Genomic DNA, 21,906 nt, shown 5'->3' with positions numbered 1-21,906 from the left:
AAATGTTGTGTGTCCTAAGCCCATCCCCCCGTGTTGGTTTATTTCCTGGGGTAAGGCCGTATGATGTCCTCTAGAATGATACAAAGATTGTTGAGGAAGTTCTAAGGATCCAGGGTTTCATGGTTCTGGGGGTTTTGCTTGGTGAGGGGCTTCCCTCTAGTCTGTCCATTACATCCCACCTGAGTCTGTTGATCCAGGCAGGCGTTACCGATGGTTACGCTGATTATGGCGTCATCGCCCATCCGCATCTTGATTGATTCCTCAAAGCTTTGTAGAACCTCACAGATGTCAGACATCCATGGTTCTTGCGCAGAGGCTCAGCACAGTAGTGACGGGCATGTTGTAGCTGGTATTCAACTGCAGCCCTCTGCCGCTCACAGAGCCGTGCCAACATATCTAATGTGGAGTTCCAGCTTGTGGGCACGTCTCAGACCAGTGAGGTGGCACTTACAAGCGCTGCTACAGCACTGCCAGACCGGCGGCAGCCATAGCCGAGTTGCGGAAATGAAGACACATGCGGTGCACTTTCACAAGTAGCTCAGGCAAATCTGGGTAGGTTTTCAGAAATTGCTGAACCACTAAGTTGAGCACGTGGGCCAGAAACTTGCCAAGCTTCAGAGCCGCCACCAGGTTATGTCCATTATCACATATGGTAATATACAGGTTCAGTGGAGAGAGGCGATCTGCCTGGTCTGTTAGACTCTGTGGCGATCTGCCTGGTCTGTTAGACTCTGTGGCGATGTGCCTGGTCTGTTAGACTCTGTGGTGATGTGCCTGGTCTGTTAGACTCTGTGGTGATGTGCCTGGTCTGTTAGACTCTGTGGCGATGTGCCTGGTCTGTTAGACTCTGTGGTGATGTGCCTGGTCTGTTAGACTCTGTGGCAATCTGCCTGGTCTGTTAGACTCTGTGGCGATGTGCCTGGTCTGTTAGACTCTGTGGCGATGTGCCTGGTCTGTTAGACTCTGTGGCGATGTGCCTGGTCTGTTAGACTCTGTGGCGATCTGCCTGGTCTGTTAGACTCTGTGGCGATCTGCCTGGTCTGTTAGACTCTGTGGCGATCTGCCTGGTCTGTTAGACTCTGTGGCGATCTGCCTGGTCTGTTAGACTCTGTGGCGATCTGCCTGGTCTGTTAGACTCTGTGGCGATCTGCCTGGTCTGTTAGACTCTGTGGCGATGTGCCTGGTCTGTTAGACTCTGTGGCGATGTGCCTGGTCTGTTAGACTCTGTGGCGATGTGCCTGGTCTGTTAGACTCTGTGGCGATGTGCCTGGTCTGTTAGACTCTGTGGCGATGTGCCTGGTCTGTTAGACTCTGTGGCGATCTGCCTGGTCTGTTAGACTCTGTGGCGATCTGCCTGGTCTGTTAGACTCTGTGGCGATCTGCCTGGTCTGTTAGACTCTGTGGCGATGTGCCTGGTCTGTTAGACTCTGTGGCGATGTGCCTGGTCTGTTAGACTCTGTGGCGATCTGCCTGGTCTGTTAGACTCTGTGGCGATCTGCCTGGTCTGTTAGACTCTGTGGCGATGTGCCTGGTCTGTTAGACTCTGTGGCGATGTGCCTGGTCTGTTAGACTCTGTGGCGATGTGCCTGGTCTGTTAGACTCTGTGGCGATCTGCCTGGTCTGTTAGACTCTGTGGCGATCTGCCTGGTCTGTTAGACTCTGTGGCGATCTGCCTGGTCTGTTAGACTCTGTGGCGATCTGCCTGGTCTGTTAGACTCTGTGGCGATCTGCCTGGTCTGTTAGACTCTGTGGCGATCTGCCTGGTCTGTTAGACTTTAACAACTCTGTGGCCATGTGCTGTTTGTCATCTTAAGATATGTTTCAGCAGAGCCTGTTGCCACTTCACCAGGGCAGAGCGGCGGTCCTTCCAGCATGCAACTGATATGGACAACCTGCTCTGAGATGTCAATTCGGAGATAGAGGATGAAGAGGAGGAGTGGGTGAATGAATTGGTGTAGGAGGTGGAGGAAACCGTGATGAAACTAGCGATGTAGGCAGCACGGGTGCCGTCCCAGGGTCTGACCTCCACAAGGTTCACTCAGTGTGCCATCAGGGAAATGTAGTGACTGGCCACAAGCATTTGTCTTCGTGTCGGTCATTTAGTGGACCTTTCCAGTAACTGCACTGGTCAGGGCACAGGTGATGTTATTGGGCACGTGCTTATGTAAGGCGGGACAGCACACAGGGAAAAATAATGGCGGCTGTGGCCCGGGACCCGACGGACTGCTGCTACCATGAGGTTGCAGAATGACTTCGTGTCCATAAGCCTAAATTACAAAATTTCCAGGGCAAGCAGTCTGGGAATGTCTTCACTTGATGTTTGGGCCTGTCGGTGGGTGGCTGGGTATTTCCTTTTGTATTCCAAGGGACAGATGAACGATGCGCTAGTACAAAGAACCGGACATTGTTGTGAATGTGCAACAACATGTGCAGGGCGCGAGACATCCCCGCCTGCATCCTGGACAGGGGACTGTACAGGTGAAGAGGAAGTGGGGTCAAACGCAGACACTGATTGTGGACTTAGGCGTTTTGCCACCTAGTCAGGTGTTTTAATGACATACTGTATGCTTGAACATGCTGACGATGGTCGGGCTGGTAGTGTTCAGGCCTCTGCAGATCTTGGTACAGTGCTGGTTGCAAGTAACCTTCCTTTTATCATCCACACTTTCTTCAAAAAAGCACCAGGCTGGGGAACACCAGGTCTGTGATTTCATCAACCACCACCTCGTCTTCCACTTCCACAATCTGGTCCTCCTCCTGACTTGTTGACTTAACATCACTTGTTAGCAACTATGTCTCCTCATCATCTACCTGTGGAGACAGTAAATGCCCTGCCCCACCATCACCTTCTTCTGACTGTAAATGCTCAAATATTTGTCATCACTACACATGATCTCCTCATGTCCCTCAAAACAAGCAGGACAAGAGGTCAGAAACAATGAATGGAAATGTAAAGAGCTCCTGGCAGTGTCCCAGTGTAGGGTCACTTGTGTCCTGGGACTCGCCATGGTGGCAGGAAGGATGAGAAGGGTACGGATTATGTTGTCCTGACTCTTGACTAGTCAGCCTGGACCGTGTGGAAGACAGGGTGGTCCTGGGAAACAGACTGGAAGCATTATCTGCAAATCAGCTCACAACCTGCTCGCATTGTTCTAGAGTTTAGTGGTGTCACGCATCACCCGGCAAAGTGAGATAGAAAGATAGCTCTGGTGGATGGGCGTGTTGGTTATGCTCCCGCAGCAAGCATAATTTCACTGCTCCACTGCCTTGGCCTCTGCATGCACCATCAGCAGCACGTCCACTTTCCCATCCCTTACCGCACGCTTTCCGCATTTCAAATTAGGTAGATACTATACATGCCTGCAAAGTTTCTGGTATTAATAAATAGGGAAAATAAAATATGTAGCTCTGAAAAAGACTTTTGTTGTTAGGTTAAAAAAAAATAAAAAATCTTTTAATTTTATATAGTACTAACATATTCCGCAGCGCTTTACACACATCAGCAACACTGTCCCCATTGGGGCTCACAATCTAAAATTCCCTATCTGTATGTCTTTCGAGTGTGGGAGGAAACCGGAGAACCCGGAGGAAACCCACGCAAACACGGGGAGAACATACAAACTCCTTGTAGATGTTGTTCCTGGTGGGACAAGTTTTAAAGGACTGTTTTGCAATAAACCCTGCCTATATGTCTCAAATCCAAAACTAACCCTCCTCCAACTGCTATCCCTACAGTGAATGCAGGTAACAGCTGTTTGACAACAAGAAAGGACAACATTTAGCGCTGAAGAGGATTTTTGGTTTCAGGTTGCAGCAGTAGTATAAGTATATACTGTCGTGCTATAAACCCTGCCTTTATGCCTGCTCTAATCTGAAAACTATCCCTCTTCCAGCAGCTATCCCTACAGTAACTGCTGGTAACAGTAGTGTTACTACAAAAAAGGACAGTATTTAGCCTTGAAAAGGACTTTTGATTTTAGGTTGCAACCGCAGTTTAAGTATAGAAGGACTGCTTTGCAATAATCCCTACCTATATGCCTGCTATCATCCATAACTATCCCTCAATTAGCTATCCTTATAATGAATACAGATAGGTTTTACTACAAGAAAGCAGTGTATGTAGCCCTGAAAAGGACGTCTGGTTTCAGGTTGCAGCAGCAGTATAAGTATAGAAGGACTGCTTTGCAATAATCCCTACCTATATGCCTGCTATCATCCATAACTATCCCTCAATTAGCTATCCTTATAATGAATACAGATAGGTTTTACTACAAGAAAGCAGTGTATGTAGCCCTGAAAAGGACGTCTGGTTTCAGGTTGCAGCAGCAGTATAAGTATAGAAGGACTGTAAGGCAATAAACCCTGCCTATATGCCTGCTATCATCCATAACTATCCCTCAATTAGCTATCCTTATAATGACTACAGATAGGTTTTACTACAAGAAAGCAGTGTATGTAGCCCTGAAAAGGACGTCTGGTTTTAGGTTGCAGCAGCAGTATAAGTATAGAAGGACTGTAAGGCAATACACCCTGCCTATATGGCTGCTGTAATCTAAGCTCTCCCTCCTGCCCAGCTTTCCCTGAGCAGAAGTATGCGGAGCATCGCACCACAGGAGCTCATCCAAGACCTTATGACGCAATGTGCCCTCCCAATCACAGCAATGCCAGTGGCCAACATGGCTACGGAATTACTATGTATGGCAGGCAATCCCTGCATGTTGATTGGCTGTTAAAACCTGTGAAATATGTGGGATGGAAACAATAGCTTATATTGTCAGGTTGTAGTTTTCGTTACAGTCGGGTATAATGTTCAGTATAGCCGAGTGTATTGTTCAGTAGTTTTATTGAGTTTATTGTTCTGCACAATCACGTGTATTGTGTGGTACCACCAAGTGTACTATTCTGTACAGTGTATCGTGTAGTATAGTGCCGTTTATTTTTCTGTGTAACCAGGTGTATTTTTTGTTATGATCTTTGCACTTGGGTGTACTGTACTTTCATTTTTTTTTCTACAGACAGGTACAGTTGAAACCCTTAGTTTCCCTCCTCTCTCTATACAGACACATCTGCAGGTTTTTCCCTCCGCTCGCTATACAGACACATCTGCAGGTTTTCCCTCCGCTCGCTATACAGACACATCTACAGGTTTTTCCCTCCGCTCGCTATACAGACACATCTGCAGGTTTTCCCTCCGCTCTCTATACAGACACATCTGCAGGTTTTTCCCTCCGCTCTCTATACAGACACATCTGCAGGTTTTCCCTCCGCTCGCTATACAGACACATCTGCAGGTTTTTCCCTCCGCTCTCTATACAGACACATCTGCAGGTTTTTCCCTCCCCTCTCTATACAGACACATCTGCAGGTTTTTCCTCCGCTCGCTATACACACACATCTACAGGTTTTTCCCTCCGCTCGCTATACACACACACATCTGCAGGTTTTTCCCTCCGCTCTCTATACAGACACATCTGCAGGTTTTTCCCTCCCCTCTCTATACAGACACATCTGCAGGTTTTTCCTCCGCTCTTTATACAGACACATCTGCAGGTTTTCCCTCCGCTCTCTATACAGACACATCTGCAGGTTTTTCCCTCCTCTCTCTATACAGACACATCTGCAGGTTTTTTCCTCCTCTCTCTATACAGACACATCTGCAGGTTTTTCTCTCCTCTCTATACAGACACATCTGCAGGTTTTTCCCTCCACTCTCTATACAGACACATCTGCAGGTTTCCTCTGGAAATGTGGGCCTCCTTAGATCCCATCCTCCTCTGGGAATGTGGGCCTCCTTAGATCCCATCCTCCTCTGGGAATGTGGGCCTCCTTAGATCCCATCCTCCTCTGGGAATGTGGGCCTCCTTAGATCCCATCCTCCTCTGGGAATGTGGGCCTCCTTAGATCCCATCCTCCTCTGGGAATGTGGGCCTCCTTAGATCCCATCCTCCTCTGGGAATGTGGGCCTCCTTAGATCCCATCCTCCTCTGGGAATGTGGGCCTCCTTAGATCCCATCCTCCTCTGGGAATGTGGGCCTCCTTAGATCCCATCCTCCTCTGGGAATGTGGGCCTCCTTAGATCCCATCCTCCTCTGGGAATGTGGGCCTCCTTAGATCCCATCCTCCTCTGGGAATGTGGGCCTCCTTAGATCCCATCCTCCTCTGGGAATGTGGGCCTCCTTAGATCCCATCCTCCTCTGGGAATGTGGGCCTCCTTAGATCCCATCCTCCTCTGGGAATGTGGGCCTCCTTAGATCCCATCCTCCTCTGGGAATGTGGGCCTCCTTAGATCCCATCCTCCTCTGGGAATGTGGGCCTCCTTTGATCCCATCCTCCTCTGGGAATGTGGGCCTCCTTTGATCCCATCCTCCTCTGGGAATGTGGGCCTCCTTTGATCCCATCCTCCTCTGGGAATGTGGGCCTCCTTTGATCCCATCCTCCTCTGGGAATGTGGGCCTCCTTTGATCCCATCCTCCTCTGGGAATGTGGGCCTCCTTTGATCCCATCCTCCTCTGGGAATGTGGGCCTCCTTTGATCCCATCCTCCTCTGGGAATGTGGGCCTCCTTAGATCCCATCCTCCTCTGGGAATGTGGGCCTCCTTAGATCCCATCCTCCTCTGGGAATGTGGGCCTCCTTAGATCCCATCCTCCTCTGGGAATGTGGGCCTCCTTAGATCCCATCCTCCTCTGGGAATGTGGGCCTCCTTAGATCCCATCCTCCTCTGGGAATGTGGGCCTCCTTAGATCCCATCCTCACCTGGGAATGTGGGCCTCCTTAGATCCCATCCTCCTCTGGGAATGTGGGCCTCCTTAGATCCCATCCTCCTCTGGGAATGTGGGCCTCCTTAGATCCCATCCTCCTCTGGGAATGTGGGCCTCCTTAGATCCCATCCTCCTCTGGGAATGTGGGCCTCCTTAGATCCCATCCTCCTCTGGGAATGTGGGCCTCCTTTGATCCCATCCTCCTCTGGGAATGTGGGCCTCCTTTGATCCCATCCTCCTCTGGGAATGTGGGCCTCCTTTGATCCCATCCTCCTCTGGGAATGTGGGCCTCCTTTGATCCCATCCTCCTCTGGGAATGTGGGCCTCCTTTGATCCCATCCTCCTCTGGGAATGTGGGCCTCCTTTGATCCCATCCTCCTCTGGGAATGTGGGCCTCCTTTGATCCCATCCTCCTCTGGGAATGTGGGCCTCCTTAGATCCCATCCTCCTCTGGGAATGTGGGCCTCCTTAGATCCCATCCTCCTCTGGGAATGTGGGCCTCCTTAGATCCCATCCTCCTCTGGGAATGTGGGCCTCCTTAGATCCCATCCTCCTCTGGGAATGTGGGCCTCCTTAGATCCCATCCTCCTCTGGGAATGTGGGCCTCCTTAGATCCCATCCTCCTCTGGGAATGTGGGTCTCCTTAGATCCCATCCTCCTCTGGGAATGTGGGCCTCCTTAGATCCCATCCTCCTCTGGGAATGTGGGCCTCCTTAGATCCCATCCTCCTCTGGGAATGTGGGCCTCCTTAGATCCCATCCTCCTCTGGGAATGTGGGCCTCCTTAGATCCCATCCTCCTCTGGGAATGTGGGCCTCCTTAGATCCCATCCTCCTCTGGGAATGTGGGCCTCCTTAGATCCCATCCTCCTCTGGGAATGTGGGCCTCCTTTGATCCCATCCTCCTCTGGGAATGTGGGCCTCCTTTGATCCCATCCTCCTCTGGGAATGTGGGCCTCCTTTGATCCCATCCTCCTCTGGGAATGTGGGCCTCCTTAGATCCCATCCTCCTCTGGGAATGTGGGCCTCCTTAGATCCCATCCTCCTCTGGGAATGTGGGTCTCCTTTGATCCCATCCTCCTCTGGGAATGTGGGCCTCCTTTGATCCCATCCTCCTCTGGGAATGTGGGCCTCCTTAGATCCCATCCTCCTCTGGGAATGTGGGCCTCCTTAGATCCCATCCTCCTCTGGGAATGTGGGCCTCCTTAGATCCCATCTGTCACGAACCACCGGGGGGGGTCACTCAGAAATCCCCCGCGCTGGCTACCAGTACGTCACAATCGGGGGGTAACAAGTGGGGGTCACCCCTCCTTTATACCTCCCGACCGACAGACAGAGCACGTGATGCGCTCTCTAGCGCCCCTCTTATAGTCAGGCCAATTATGGAATTGCCCGACAATAAGCAAGGAGGCCGCTATACTACTTATGCCGATTATTGAAGGGTCCCCGGTGAGAGTAGGGTATATATTCCCCCGACCTCCGCGGGCGGAATATATAAAATCTCCCCGAATCTCACTGGCCTCCCCACAATAATCCTTGGCACAAACTCGCTGCCACCAACCGCTTCACGGTAACTATTAGCCGAACACACAGACGTGGGATTCAAGATCGAGATAACAGAACAGCCCAAGATTAATTATATAATTTAATCAGCCTAAAGCACACTAGAAACTACAATATATACAATAGGAGATCTACAGAATATACATATGTCAGAGTACAGTTACAATCAAAGCATGGGTTACAAACAGGCATACACAGTTCCAGCAGTTACCTTGTTGCGTCTGGCCACAGGGGGGCGCTGTAGACCAGGTTTCTAGGATCCTTCCCACAGATGTTTCCTACACGTGCCCCCAGCGAGAAGAACCCTGGAAAATGGCCGAAGTAGGGTTATCAACCTGGGCAAATCCAGGTCCCCTCCTACCTTAGTGACCTCAGAGGGAGCACTGCTCCACCCCTGGCTGGAGTTATGGACAATATCCACAACATGGAATATGGGCCATAACTTTGCCTGGGAGCGTCGTAGGCGGACGCCAACGCTCTCATTGTGACAGTTATGAATTTAGCTACAGAACGAGAGGACTCATGACTTGTCTACTAGTTCCCCATTGGCTGATATCACGCCTGGGGTACTTCCCAAGCTCCCGCTCCCATAAAAAAGGTGTGCCAGCATCGTCCGCATGCGCAAACACCATTTTTATGGTTGCCATATTTATCGGAGTTGTTTCCATACATGGTGTAACTCTTTGATCTGCTTCCTTCTCTCTTGCTCACCTGCTGTTCATCTTGTGTAATGAGACTGGTATAAATTTAGGGCATTAGGTCTGTGTACCTTGGTCTGTGTCCTTCTACAAGTGCTTCATAAGTGCTCAGAAATGTCCCAGAAGTGACCAGAAGGTGAACTCTACTTCTTTAACTGTGTCTTTCACTTGCATTTTGCTCCTTCCCCCTTATTCCCACTTGAAAACCCAATTCACACCATGTTCACTTACGCCCTCACAGTCTTTGCTCCACTCCTCCTCACTCTCCTTCGCTATCCCCAAACCCCAGCACTCTCCAAACAAATATTCATCTCCCCTTCCCTCTTACCTCCCCACCTGTCCTCATCTGCTGACCTGCTCCTAAACCGCAGATCGCTTCTAGTATCGCGCAGACCAGGCCGTCCACTCTCCTTCTCCCACCTGCTCTCCCTTTCTCTACTTCTCCTCACTGCTGGTGACATATCTCCCAATCCTGGACCCCCACAGATGGGACACTCCTCTTTATCACCCCCCTACCGCTCCCCATCTAGTAGTAACTACCGCAACCTCTCCAACATAAAATCCATTCCCCTCTCTGCCACTCCGCAGCCCCCTCTCTCTGGAGCGCTCTGGAATGCCCGTTCCATCTGTAATAAACTGCACTTCATTCACGACCTCTTTATCTCTAGCAATCTATCCTTTCTGGCCCTCACCGAAACATGGCTGACACCATCCAACACTGCCTCCCCTGCTGCGCTGTGCTACGGCGGCCTCCACTTCACCCACACCCCTCGCCCTGGCAATAGACAGGGTGGAGGAGTGGGCCTCCTCCTTTCTAACAACTGCAGCTTCACCCCAATGCCACCTCTACCCTCCCTTGTCCTGCCTTCCTTTGAAGTGCACTCTGTCCGCATCTACTCTCCCTCCAACCTCCAAGTGGCCGTCATATACAGACCCCCGGGCCCAACCACTGCCTTTATCGACCAGTTCTCCGCCTGGCTTCTACACTTTCTCTCTGCTGACATCCCCACTATCATCATGGGTGACTTCAACATCCCCACTGACACCCGCCAGTCAGCGGCCTCCAAACTCCTCTCCCTCGCCTCATCTTTTGGTCTAACTCAGTTGTCCGCCTCTGCCACCCACAAAGATGGCCACACACTAGACCTTATCTTCACCCGTCTCTGCTCTCTATCTAACCTCACTACCTCCCCTCTCCCCTTATCTGACCACCATCTGCTGACCTTTTCAGCCCTGTCCTCCTCACCTGCCCCCCCTGTCCAGCACATATCACACCCCCGCAGAAACCTTGCACACATCAACATACACACCCTTTCTGACTCTATCCTACCGCTGTCCTCCATATCTTCACTCCACGACACAAACAGTGCCACCATTTTCTACAACGCCACTCTCACATCAGCTATTGATTCAGTCGCTCCTCTTGTGAACGGCAGAGCAAGACGAATCAATAGACAACCCTGGCACAACAGCCTCACTAAAAAACTACGGCAAGTGTCTAGAGCCGCAGAGCGGCGCTGGAAGAAAACGCACTCCCAGGAAGACTTCACCACATTCAAAAATGCAATTCACACATTTCGCTTGGCCCTTACCTCGGCTAAACAGAATTACTTCAAAAACCTCATATCCTCTTTAACACACAACCCCAAACAGCTATTTAACACTTTTACCTCCCTCCTTCGCCCACCGCTGCCCCCTCCAACCTCCCTCATCTCCGCAGAAGAATTTGCCACATATTTCAAAGAAAAGATCGACCAAACCAGACAAGTCTTTTCTGCTGAACCACCACAACCCCTTTATATAACAGACCACTGCCCCTCCCCCATAAACTTCCTCCCCACTATCACCGAAGGAGAGCTTGCACATCTTCTCTCAAAAGCGCACCTCACTACATGCGCACTTGACCCCATCCCATCCCACCTCCTCCCCAACCTCACCACTATCCTTATTCCCGCCTTATCCCATCTCTTCAACCTATCTCTAACAACTGGTACCTTCCCTTCTGCCTTTAAGCATGCAACAGTCACACCTATCCTAAAGAAACCTTCCCTCGACCCAACCTCTACTACCAGCTATCGACCCATATCGCTACTCCCACTTGCCTCAAAACTCCTGGAACAGCATGTCCATGCTGAACTTTCCTCCCACCTCTCCTCTAACTCTCTCTTTGACAACCTACAGTCCGGCTTCCGTCCACATCATTCCACTGAAACTGCCCTGACTAAAATCACAAATGACTTACTTACCGCCAAAGCTAACAACCACTTCTCTGTACTCCTACTTCTAGACCTATCCTCAGCCTTTGACACTGTTGACCACTCCCTCCTACTACAGATCCTCTCTTCCCTTGGTGTCAGAGACCTCGCTCTCTCTTGGATCTCTTCATACCTCTCCAACCGCACTTTTAGTGTCTCCCATTCCCACACAACCTCTTCATCCCGTTCTCTCTCTGTTGGTGTCCCTCAAGGCTCTGTCCTGGGACCCTTACTTTTTTCTATCTATACATTTGGCCTGGGACAACTCATAAAGTCCCATGGCTTCCAGTACCACCTATATGCTGATGACACTCAGATCTACCTCTCTGGTCCAGATGTCACATCTCTGCTGTCCAGAATCCCAGAGTGCCTATCTGCTATATCTTCCTTCTTTTCCTCTCGCTTCCTAAAGCTCAATATGGCCAAAACTGAACTGATCATCTTTCCTCCATCTCCCCTGCACTCTCCACCTGATCTATCCATTACAATTAATAACATCACGCTCTCCCCAGCACCCAAAGTTCGGTGCCTCGGAGTGACCTTTGACTCTGCCCTGTCCTTCATACCGCACATCCAATCCCTCACCACCTCCTGCCGTTTTCAACTCAAAAATATCTCCAGAATCCGCCCTTTTCTCAATCCCCAATCTACAAAAATTCTAGTGCACGCCCTCATAATCTCCCGCATCGACTACTGCAACATCCTCCTCTGTGGTCTCCCTGCTAACACACTCGCCCCTCTCCAGTCCATCCTTAACTCTGCTGCCCGACTGATCCACCTCTCTCCTCAATACCACCCCGCTTCTCCTCTCTGCAAGTCCCTCCACTGGCTCCCAATCTTCCACCGTATCCAATTCAAATTACTAACACTGACCTACAAAGCTATCCATAATCTGTCTCCTCCATATATCTCTGAACTAATCTCTCGCTACACTCCAAAACGTAACCTCCGGTCCTCCCAAGATCTCCTTCTATCCTCCTCTCTCATTCGCTCCTCATGCAACCGACTCCAAGACTTCTCCCGAGCATCCCCAGTCTCCTGGAACTCACTGCCTCAACACGTCAGACTATCTACTACACTCGCAAGCTTCAAACGGAACCTAAAGACTCATCTGTTCAGAAATGCCTATAACCTTCAATGACCTCACTGCTTCACCCCCGTGCGGAGCTGCCGCCCCACCACCGTGCGGAGCTGCCGCCCCACCCCCGTGCGGAGCTGCCGCCCCACCACCGTGCGGAGCTGCCGCCCCACCACCGTGCGGAGCTGCCGCCCCACCACCGTGCGGAGCTGCCGCCCCACCACCGTGCGGAGCTGCCGCCCCACCTACACCCCACCTACTGTCTCCTCCCCAAAATCCTTTAGGATGTAAGCCCGCAAGGGCAGGGCCCTCTTCCCCCTGTGCTAGTCTGTCTATTGTAACGTGTACATGTATTCTGTATGTAACCCCCTCATGTACAGCACCATGGAATCAATGGTGCTCTATAAATAAACAATAATAATAATAATAATCGGAAATATGGCTTGTGAGATATGAACCATATTTTACTGGAGTCGTCCTGTCTGGATACTTCCATAGCCTTGCTAATTAGATAGCAGCCCCTACCACAGGGTCACGGCAGGGAGTCATCCTGTGTCCATTGTTCCCACATCATCTAATCTCCATATCACAGGAGATGGCCGTTGGAGGTGTAAGTGGAACACAGACCAGTTCCTTTGACACCTATCTGCTAAACAAACCGTTTATCCCTGTGGTAAATTTTCTGATTGAAGGAGTTGTGTGAAGGAAAGGGGGGGTGACACCAGGAGAGGGCTTCCTGACATAACTTGAATATCATGATTTATCGTCATATCTCCGGATTTACCTCACACCTCCCCCCTTTTGAGGGCGCTAGGGGGCAGCACACTCCGGTGTTCCCCCGTGCGCCCGTCCGCGACCTCTCCTTGTCGGGACAGCCCGTCTGCGTTACCGTGGTCCCGGCCCCTTTTGTGGCGAATGGTGAAGTTGTATTGCTGGAGCGCAAGGCTCCATCGCAACAATCGCCCATTCGTCCCAGAGACGGTGTGCAACCAGCTGAGGGGATTGTGGTCCGTCTCCACGATGAAGTGGCGCCCGTATAGATAGGGTTGCAGACGCTGCAGGGCCCACACTATGGCCAGGCACTCCTTTTCCATCGTGGAATAGGCCACTTCCCTTGGTAACAGCTTCCTGCTCAGGTACAAGACTGGGTGCTCTTGGCTCGCAGAGTCCACCTGGCTGAGCACCGCACCGAGGCCGAAGTCACTGGCGTCGGTCTGTACTACAAACGGCCGCGTGAAGTCGGCTGCCTGTAGCACGGGCGGGCTGGACAGGGCGTCCTTTAGGGCCCGGAAGGCTGTCTCGCAGTCCATTGTCCAATCGACTGCAGAGGGCAGCTTCTTCTTGGTGAGGTCCGTCAAGGGCTTTGCCAGGCTACTATAGCATGGAACAAACCTCCTATAGTACCCAGCGGTCCCCAAGAAGGACATCACCTGCTTCTTGGTCCTGGGGGTGGGCCAGGATGCGATGGCTTCCACTTTCTCAGGCTCGGGCTTCAGTGTTCTCCCGCCTACCCGGTGACCGAGGTACTGGACCTCGCTCATGGCCAGCTGACACTTTCCCGGCTTGATGGTCAAACCTGCCTGGTGGATCCGCCTGAGCACCTGTGCTAGATGCTCTAGGTGATCTTCCCAGGTGGGGCTGAAGACGGCAATGTCATCCAGGTACGCGGCCGCGTACCCTTCAAGTCCCTTGAGCAGGGTGTTGACCATCCGCTGGAAAGTGGCAGGGGCATTCCTCATCCCGAATGGCATCACCGTGGACTCGTACAGTCCAAATGGGGTAATAAAGGCAGAGCGTTCCCTGGCCTTGCGAGTCAGGGGGATCTGCCAATATCCCCGGCTCAGATCCATGATGGTCAGGTACTGAGCCCCGGCCAACTGATCGAGCAGGTCATCGATGCGTGGCATTGGGTACGCATCGGCGACCGTGACAGCATTGAGCCCCCTGTAGTCCACGCAGAACCGAGTGGTTCGGTCCTTCTTAGGGACGAGGACTACAGGCGAGGCCCAAGCGCTGTTGGATGCCTGGATCACCCCCAGCTTCAGCATCTCGTCAATCTCCTGGCGCATGTGTTGCTGCACCTCCAGGGAGACCCGATATGCTGAACGCCGGATCGGGGGATGATCCCCAGTGTCCACGTGATGGACAGCCAAGTCAGTCCTTCCGGGCTGGTTGGTAAACAACCCCCGGAAGGGGTGTAGGGTGGCCCACAGCTGGGACCGTTGGTCCTCCAAGAGCTGGTGGCCAACCTCCACATCCTCAATGGATCCGCCTGCCCTAACCTGGGCTAGCATATCCAAGAGGGTTTCCGCTTCTCCCTCCTCGGGCAGGTTGCACACCGGGAGTGCACATGCCTCCCGCTCATGATGTGCCTTCATCATGTTCACATGGAAGGGCTTCCGCCTTCCACGGGCAGGGTCCAGGGTGACCAGGTACGTCACAGGGTTGAGCTGCTGGTACACGAGGTATGGGCCTTCCCAGGCTGCCTTAAGCTTGTCCTGTGGTACGGGGACCAGTACCCACACCTTTTGACCCACTTGGTAGGTCCTCTCACAAGCGTTCTGGTCGTACCAACGCTTCTGATCGGCCTGGGCTTGAGCCATATTGTCGTGTACCAGTTGCGTCAAGGCCTGCATTTTGTCCCGGAAGCGCATGACATACTCGATAACCGACACTCCAGGGGTGGCCAAATCCCCTTCCCAAGCCTCTTTCACCAGAGCCAGGGGGCCCCGCACACGTCGCCCGTACAGGAGCTCAAACGGTGAGAATCCTGTTGAGGCCTGTGGAACCTCCCGGTAAGCAAATAACAGGTGTGGGAGATACCGCTCCCAGTCACGCCCATGGGAGTCGACCAACATCTTAAGCATCTGCTTTAAGGTGCCATTAAACCGCTCGCACAGGCCATTAGTCTGTGGATGGTACGGGCTGGCCACCAGATGTCGCACCTGGACTTGCTTACAGAGGGCCTCCATCAGCTGGGACATGAATTGGGTCCCCCGGTCAGTGAGCATTTCCTGGGGAAAACCCACTCGGGAGAAAATCTCCAGCAATGCGGTGGCCACCTTGTCAGCCCGAATGGACGACAAGGCCACTGCTTCTGGGTACCGGGTGGCATAGTCCACTACCGTCAGTATGAAGCGTTTCCCGGAGCTGCTGGGGATGGCCAGCGGGCCGACCAGATCCACAGCCACCCTCCTGAAAGGCTCATCGATGATGGGCAGAGATACCAGTGGGGCTTTGGGGTGTGGCCTCGCCTTCCCCACTCTCTGACAGGTTTCACACGAACGGCAGTAGGCAGCCACATCGGCCCCCATTTTTGGCCAGTAGAAATGCTGGTTTAACCTGGCCTTGGTCTTAGCGATCCCTAGGTGTCCGGCCATCGGAATCTCATGTGCGATCCGCAACAACTCCGTCCGGAACGGATAGGGTACCACTAACTGTCGGTCCCTGGGCCACGCCTTCGGTGAACCCTGCTGGACCGTGACCAGGTACAGCCGTCCTTGGTCCCAGACCACTCGCTCCGGGTCCGAGTCCGAGGGAGGCTGTGCCGCCTGCTCCTTTAGAGCTTTCAGGCTGTCGTCAGCTTCTAACGCTGCCTGAAACCCCTGACTAGATGTGGCCAGAATCGACGAGACTGTCACATCTTCGGTCAGTACCCCGGGACCTGTGTCCTGGCCTCCACCTGACTCGGCTGCCACTTGGTCAGAAGGGGAAGAGCTATCGGACCTCCGGGAGGCCCCTTGGCTTCCAGCACTCCCACTGCGGGTGACAGCGGCCACAGCCGCTGCGACCGTGGGTCGTGCCTGCTCCTCCTCCGTTCCTGACCAAGTCGCCGGTTCAGGCAGACCTACCTGGCTTCCTGACACCCCGGTTGTGGGGGAACCATGTACCGAGATCTTACCTGGGAGCACTTCCGCTCCGGGACCGGCCCCAATCTCACCTGCCTGTTCCCCTCCTGCAGCAACAGAACCCCGCTGTGAAATCTCTGGGGACCCCACATTTGCTGTGGTAGCCCCCACCCCACACACTGGTCCTCCCCCTGCAGCACCCTGCTCTCTGCTTATCCCTGCAGAGGGCAACAGATCCCAGCTCACAGGCTGGTTACTTGTAGAGGCATTGTCACACCTTTCTCTGACCCCCTCCCCTCCTGTCACAGCTGCAGCTGAGTGTGTGTCTATGGTGTCTATGCAAGCAGAAAAATCAGAGTTCACTCCCTCCTCCCTTACATCATTCATAGATAACACATTAACATTGTCCGGAGGCACGTCAGTACTGGCTGAAGGTTCAGCCCTTGGGGGGGGCCCAAACTGGGAGGTTATCTGCCCCAAATCTGTCCCAAGTAGCACGTTTGCAGGGATCCGATCAGTTACCCCCACCTCTCTCACCCCTCACCCTGCGCCCCAGTCCACATAAATGCCAGCAACAGGCAGCGCCGGGTCAATGCCTCCAATCCCGGAGACAGCGAGGGTTTTTCCAGGTATCAAGTCTTGGGGGGACACCATCTCAGGCCGCACCAGAGTCACCTCCGAGGCGCTGTCTCGCAGTCCTATGGTCACAGACCGGCCGACGGTGACAGGTTGGAAGCTGTCCAGGGACCTACCACCACCCCCACCCACACAATACACCTTGGGCGGCCCTTGGGACGGGGACGGAGCCGGGGCCTTGGGACGCTGAGGGCACATGGCCTTGAAGTGTCCAGGTAGGTTGCACTGGTGGCACCGTCTTGGCTCTGCCACGGGCCTGGAGAGGGGAGTTGAGGGGGACACCCCCTGCAGTCTAGGGGCAGGTGGGGCAGTCGCAGAATTCATCTTACCCCCTCTCCAGGTGCTGCTGGTGGCCGCTCTCCTGGCCTCAGGGGCCCGGTTGTTGGTGTAGTCATCGGCCAGGGCAGCTGTAGCCGTGGACCCCTTTGGCTTCTGGTCTCGGATGAACTGGCGGAGATCCTCAGGGCAGTTCCACAAGAGTTGCTCTGTGATGACCAAGTCCAGGATCTCCGGTCCGGTGGAAAGCTGCAGGCCTTGGGTCCAGTGGTCGGCAGCTCGGGCAAGTGCCCGCCGGTGGTCAGCCCAGGAGTCCTTTGGTCCCTTTTGCAGGGTCCGGAACTTCTTGCGGTAGGACTCCGGAGTGAGGTTGTACTGTTGGATCAGGGCCCGCTTGATGGTGTCGTAGCCCTGATCTGCCTCAGCAGGCAAGTCCCCAAGGATATCCAGGGCCTTACCCCTTAGACGGGGGGTCAGGTATTTGGCCCACTGATCCTTGTCCAGATGGTGCTGCAAGCAAGTCCGTTCAAAAGCAGTCAGGAAAGAGTCCAAGTCTCCATCCTTCTCCAGCACTGGGAAGTCCTCAACACGGACCTTTGGAAGTTTGGTGTCTTGAAGGTCACGTGTGGCTGATGAGGGCCGGAGCTGAGCTAGCTGCAGCTGGTGGTCACGCTCTGCCTGTTGCTGTCGCTCTTCACGTGCTGCTTGCCGCTCCGCAGCCTCAGCGTCACGCGCTGCCTGTCGCTCACGCTCGGCCATGAGTATCTCGTAGGTATCCCGGTCTCCAGCCATAAGCCTGGCCAAGGCAGCTTGAAGGAGGGCCTCTGCACCTCTCAGGCCGGAGGGATTGGCAAGTGGTGATCTGCGGCACGCTGCAGAGCCAGGTGATTCACTGTCCATTTCAGAGCGGAGGACTGGCATCTGGCTCGTTGAGGACCCTTGGGCGAGCTCCTCCTCATCTTGTCCAGCAGTGCCAGGTTGTGCAATGTCCTCTGCAGAGCTGTTCTCTGGCGTCGGGCTCTTGGAGGGCTCGTGGACAACCTCCTCATCGTCTCTGGCCTGAGCATCGGCCATTCCTTTGGCTTTGCTCCTGGTGCTCTCAGCCATTGTTGCAGACTTTGGTCACTGACACAGAACTGCCACCTGATGCCTCCACACACCTTACAGTATCTGCACTCTGACACTCTAGTGTTGAGCTGGTCTGAAGACCCCAGCAGCCACAGCTGCTGCAGGCAGTCTTTAGTGTCTGGGAGTATGGGTCTCACACTCACACACACTATTATCTCGATCCCACCGCTATGCCACCAATATGTCACGAACCACCGGGGGGGTCACTCAGAAATCCCCCGCGCTGGCTACCAGTACGTCACAATCGGGGGGTAACAAGTGGGGGTCACCCCTCCTTTATACCTCCCGACCGACAGACAGAGCACGTGATGCGCTCTCTAGCGCCCCTCTTATAGTCAGGCCAATTATGGAATTGCCCGACAATAAGCAAGGAGGCCGCTATACTACTTATGCCGATTATTGAAGGGTCCCCGGTGAGAGTAGGGTATATATTCCCCCGACCTCCGCGGGCGGAATATATAAAATCTCCCCGAATCTCACTGGCCTCCCCACAATAATCCTTGGCACAAACTCGCTGCCACCAACCGCTTCACGGTAACTATTAGCCGAACACACAGACGTGGGATTCAAGATCGAGATAACAGAACAGCCCAAGATTAATTATATAATTTAATCAGCCTAAAGCACACTAGAACTACAATATATACAATAGGGAATCTACAGAATATACATATGTCAGAGTACAGTTACAGATAAAGCATGGTTTACAAACAGGCATACACAGTTCCAGCAGTTACCTTGTGCGTCTGGCCACAGGGGGGCGCTGTAGACCAGGTTTCCAGGATCTTTCCCACAGATGTTTCCTACACGTGACCCCCAGCGAAAGAACACTGGAAAATGGCCGAAGTAGGGTTATCAACCTGGGCAAATCCAGGTCCCCTCCTACCTTAGTGACCTCAGAGGGAGCACTGCTCCACCCCTGGCTGGAGTTATGGACAATATCCACAACATGGAATATGGGCCATAACTTTGCCTGGGAGCGTCGTAGGCGGACGCCAACGCTCTCATTGTGACAGTTATGAATTTAGCTACAGAACGAGAGGACTCATGACTTGTCTACTAGTTCCCCATTGGCTGATATCACACCTGGGGTACTTCCCAAGCTCCCGCTCCCATAAAAAAGGTGTGCCAGCATCGTCCGCATGCGCAAACACCATTTTTATGGTTGCCATATTTATCGGAAATATGGCTTGTGAGATATGAACCATATTTTACTGGAGTCGTCCTGTCTGGATACTTCCATAGCCTTGCTAATTAGATAGCAGCCCCTACCACAGGGTCACGGCAGGGAGTCATCCTGTGTCCATTGTTCCCACATCATCTAATCTCCATATCACAGGAGATGGCCGTTGGAGGTGTAAGTGGAACACAGACCAGTTCCTTTGACACCTATCTGCTAAACAAACCGTTTATCCCTGTGGTAAATTTTCTTATTGAAGGAGTTGTGTGAAGGAAAGGGGGGGTGACACCAGGAGAGGGCTTCCTGACATAACTTGAATATCATGATTTATCGTCATATCTCCGGATTTACCTCACACCATCCTCCTCTGGGAATGTGGGCCTCCTTAGATCCCATCCTCCTCTGGGAATGTGGGCCTCCTTAGATCCCATCCTCCTCTGGGAATGTGGGCCTCCTTAGATCCCATCCTCCTCTGGGAATGTGGGCCTCCTTAGATCCCATTCTCCCACACCTCTGTATGTTGATTGTTTTGATGGATGTTCACTAATTCTCATCTTTGATTTATAAAGAGACTTGAGACATCTGACTGTCTGGATCTGTAAGCCAAGGCTATCCTGAGGATGGGGCCATCCCTGCACTTCTTACCGTAATCTGCAGGACCATCATTGTGTCCACCTGAAGGTAGGAGTCCTAACAGTGACCCCATAAGAATGGTCTAACCATACAATCTCCCCAACAACCAAGACACCAGTTCACCTGTGATGACGGCCTAAGACCTTCTTCAGGGCTCTCATGTGACAGACTCCATCAGACTGTGTGTGACTTTCTTCATGGTCTCCACCTACTAATGCAGAAACTGAAGTGGAAGGTTCCAGTCACATGTTTCTGTGGTTTTGTATTCTGGATTCCTGGGCACTCTCTGACGCTCCATGTTGATTCTTGGATCCTCTTTCAACCTCCGTGTTTTCTCCTGGACACTCTCTGACGCTCCATGTTGATTCCAGGATCTTCTGTCAACCTCCGTGTTTTCTCCTGGGGCACTTTATGAGGCTCTATGTTGACTCTTGGGTGATCTGTGAACCTCCGTGTTCTCACCTAAGCACTCTGTGAGGCTCTATGTTTTCTCTTGGGCACTCTGTGAGGCTCCATGTTGTTTCCTGGGCACTCTGTGAAACACTATGTTGTCTCCTGGGTACTTTGTGAAGCTCTGTGTTTTCTCCTGGGTGCTCTGTGAACCTCTCTGTTCTCGCCTGTACTCTGAGGCTCCATGTTGTCTCCTGGGTGCTCTGTGAACCTCTCTGTTCTCGCCTGTACTCTGAGGCTCCATGTTGTCTCCTGGAGACTCTCTGAACTTCCGTGTTCTCTCCTTGTCACTATATGAGGCTCCATGTTGTCTCCTGGGTGCTCTGTGACCCTCCGTGTTCCCTCCTGGGCACTCTGTGAGGCTCCATGTTGTCTCCTGGGTGCTCTGTGAACCTCCGTGTTCCCTCCTGGGCACTCTGTGAGGCTCCATGTTGTCTCCTGGGTGCTCTGTGACCCTCCATGTTCCCTCCTGGGCACTCTGTGAGGCTCCATGTTGTCTCCTGGGTGTTCTGTGACCCTCCGTGTTCCCTCCTGGGCACTCTGTGAGGCTCCATGTTGTCTCCTGGGTGCTCTGTGAACCTCCGTGTTCCCTCCTGGGCACTCTGTGAGGCTCCATGTTGTCTCCTGGGTGCTCTGTGACCCTCCATGTTCCCTCCTGGGCACTCTGTGAGGCTCCATATTGTCAGTGCAGTGACGTAACTAGAGTTTGATGGGCCCCGCTGCAAAATTTGGACCAAATCCCCCACACTTTACCACACGTTTGTCAGATGCATGTATATGTATGTATAAATTGTGATCTAAATCCTAAAAAGACAAATGAGTTGCCCTCCCCCATTAAGTAGTAATGTCCCACATCCTGTTCTAGTACACTCAACTGACCTAGTAAATATGTCCCGCACCCTGGTATATACTGTGCCCTTCCTGGTATATATGTTCCTCTCTTGGGTCCCTCCTAGTATATGCTGTGGCTTTCCTGGTATATATGTTCCTCTCTTGGGTCCCTCCTGGTATATACTGTGCCCTTCCTGGTATATATGTTCCTCTCTTGGGTCCCTCCTGGTATATACTGTGCCCTTCCTGGTATATATGTTCCTCTCTTGGGTCCCTCCTAGTATATGCTGTGGCTTTCCTGGTATATATGTTCCTCTCTTGGGTCCCTCCTGGTATATACTGTGCCCTTCCTGGTATATATGTTCCTCTCTTGGGTCCCTCCTAGTATATGCTGTGGCTTTCCTGGTATATATGTTCCTCTCTTGGGTCCCTCCTGGTATATACTGTGCCCTTCCTGGTATATATGTTCCTCTCTTGGGTCCCTCCTGGTATATACTGTGCCCTTCCTGGTATATATGTTCCTCTCTTGGGTCCCTCCTGGTATATACTGTGCCCTTCCTGGTATATATGTTC

General features: G+C 52.6%; 2 protein-coding genes across 4 annotated transcripts in view; one reads left to right on the top strand and one right to left on the bottom strand.

Annotated features, from left to right (window-relative positions):
• The window catches only part of POLR1C (RNA polymerase I and III subunit C), a 321,201-nt gene extending 303,933 nt beyond the window's left edge, over window positions 1-17,268 (bottom strand). The window contains exon 1 of the mRNA XM_075338956.1: window positions 17,165-17,268. Within this exon, the coding sequence (XP_075195071.1) occupies window positions 17,165-17,230 (66 nt within the window). The 5' untranslated portion in view covers window positions 17,231-17,268. The remainder of the gene's footprint in view (window positions 1-17,164) is intronic.
• DLK2 (delta like non-canonical Notch ligand 2) overlaps window positions 1-21,906 on the top strand; it is a 76,276-nt gene that overhangs the window by 38,092 nt on the left and 16,278 nt on the right. For 2 of the 3 annotated variants that reach the window (XM_075338953.1, XM_075338954.1), the window contains one exon: window positions 19,989-20,100. The exons of the other annotated variant lie outside the window; for it this stretch is intronic. The gene's annotated coding sequence lies outside the window, so the exon portion shown is untranslated. The remainder of the gene's footprint in view (window positions 1-19,988; window positions 20,101-21,906) is intronic. 3 annotated transcript variants of the gene reach the window in all.

The sequence above is a fragment of the Anomaloglossus baeobatrachus genome, chromosome 3, assembly GCF_048569485.1.
Source record: "Anomaloglossus baeobatrachus isolate aAnoBae1 chromosome 3, aAnoBae1.hap1, whole genome shotgun sequence".
In the NCBI taxonomy this organism is placed as follows: Eukaryota; Metazoa; Chordata; class Amphibia; order Anura; family Aromobatidae; genus Anomaloglossus; species Anomaloglossus baeobatrachus.
The sequence above is the reverse complement of the archived record's forward strand: the minus strand, read 5'-3'. Positions and strand labels throughout refer to the sequence as shown.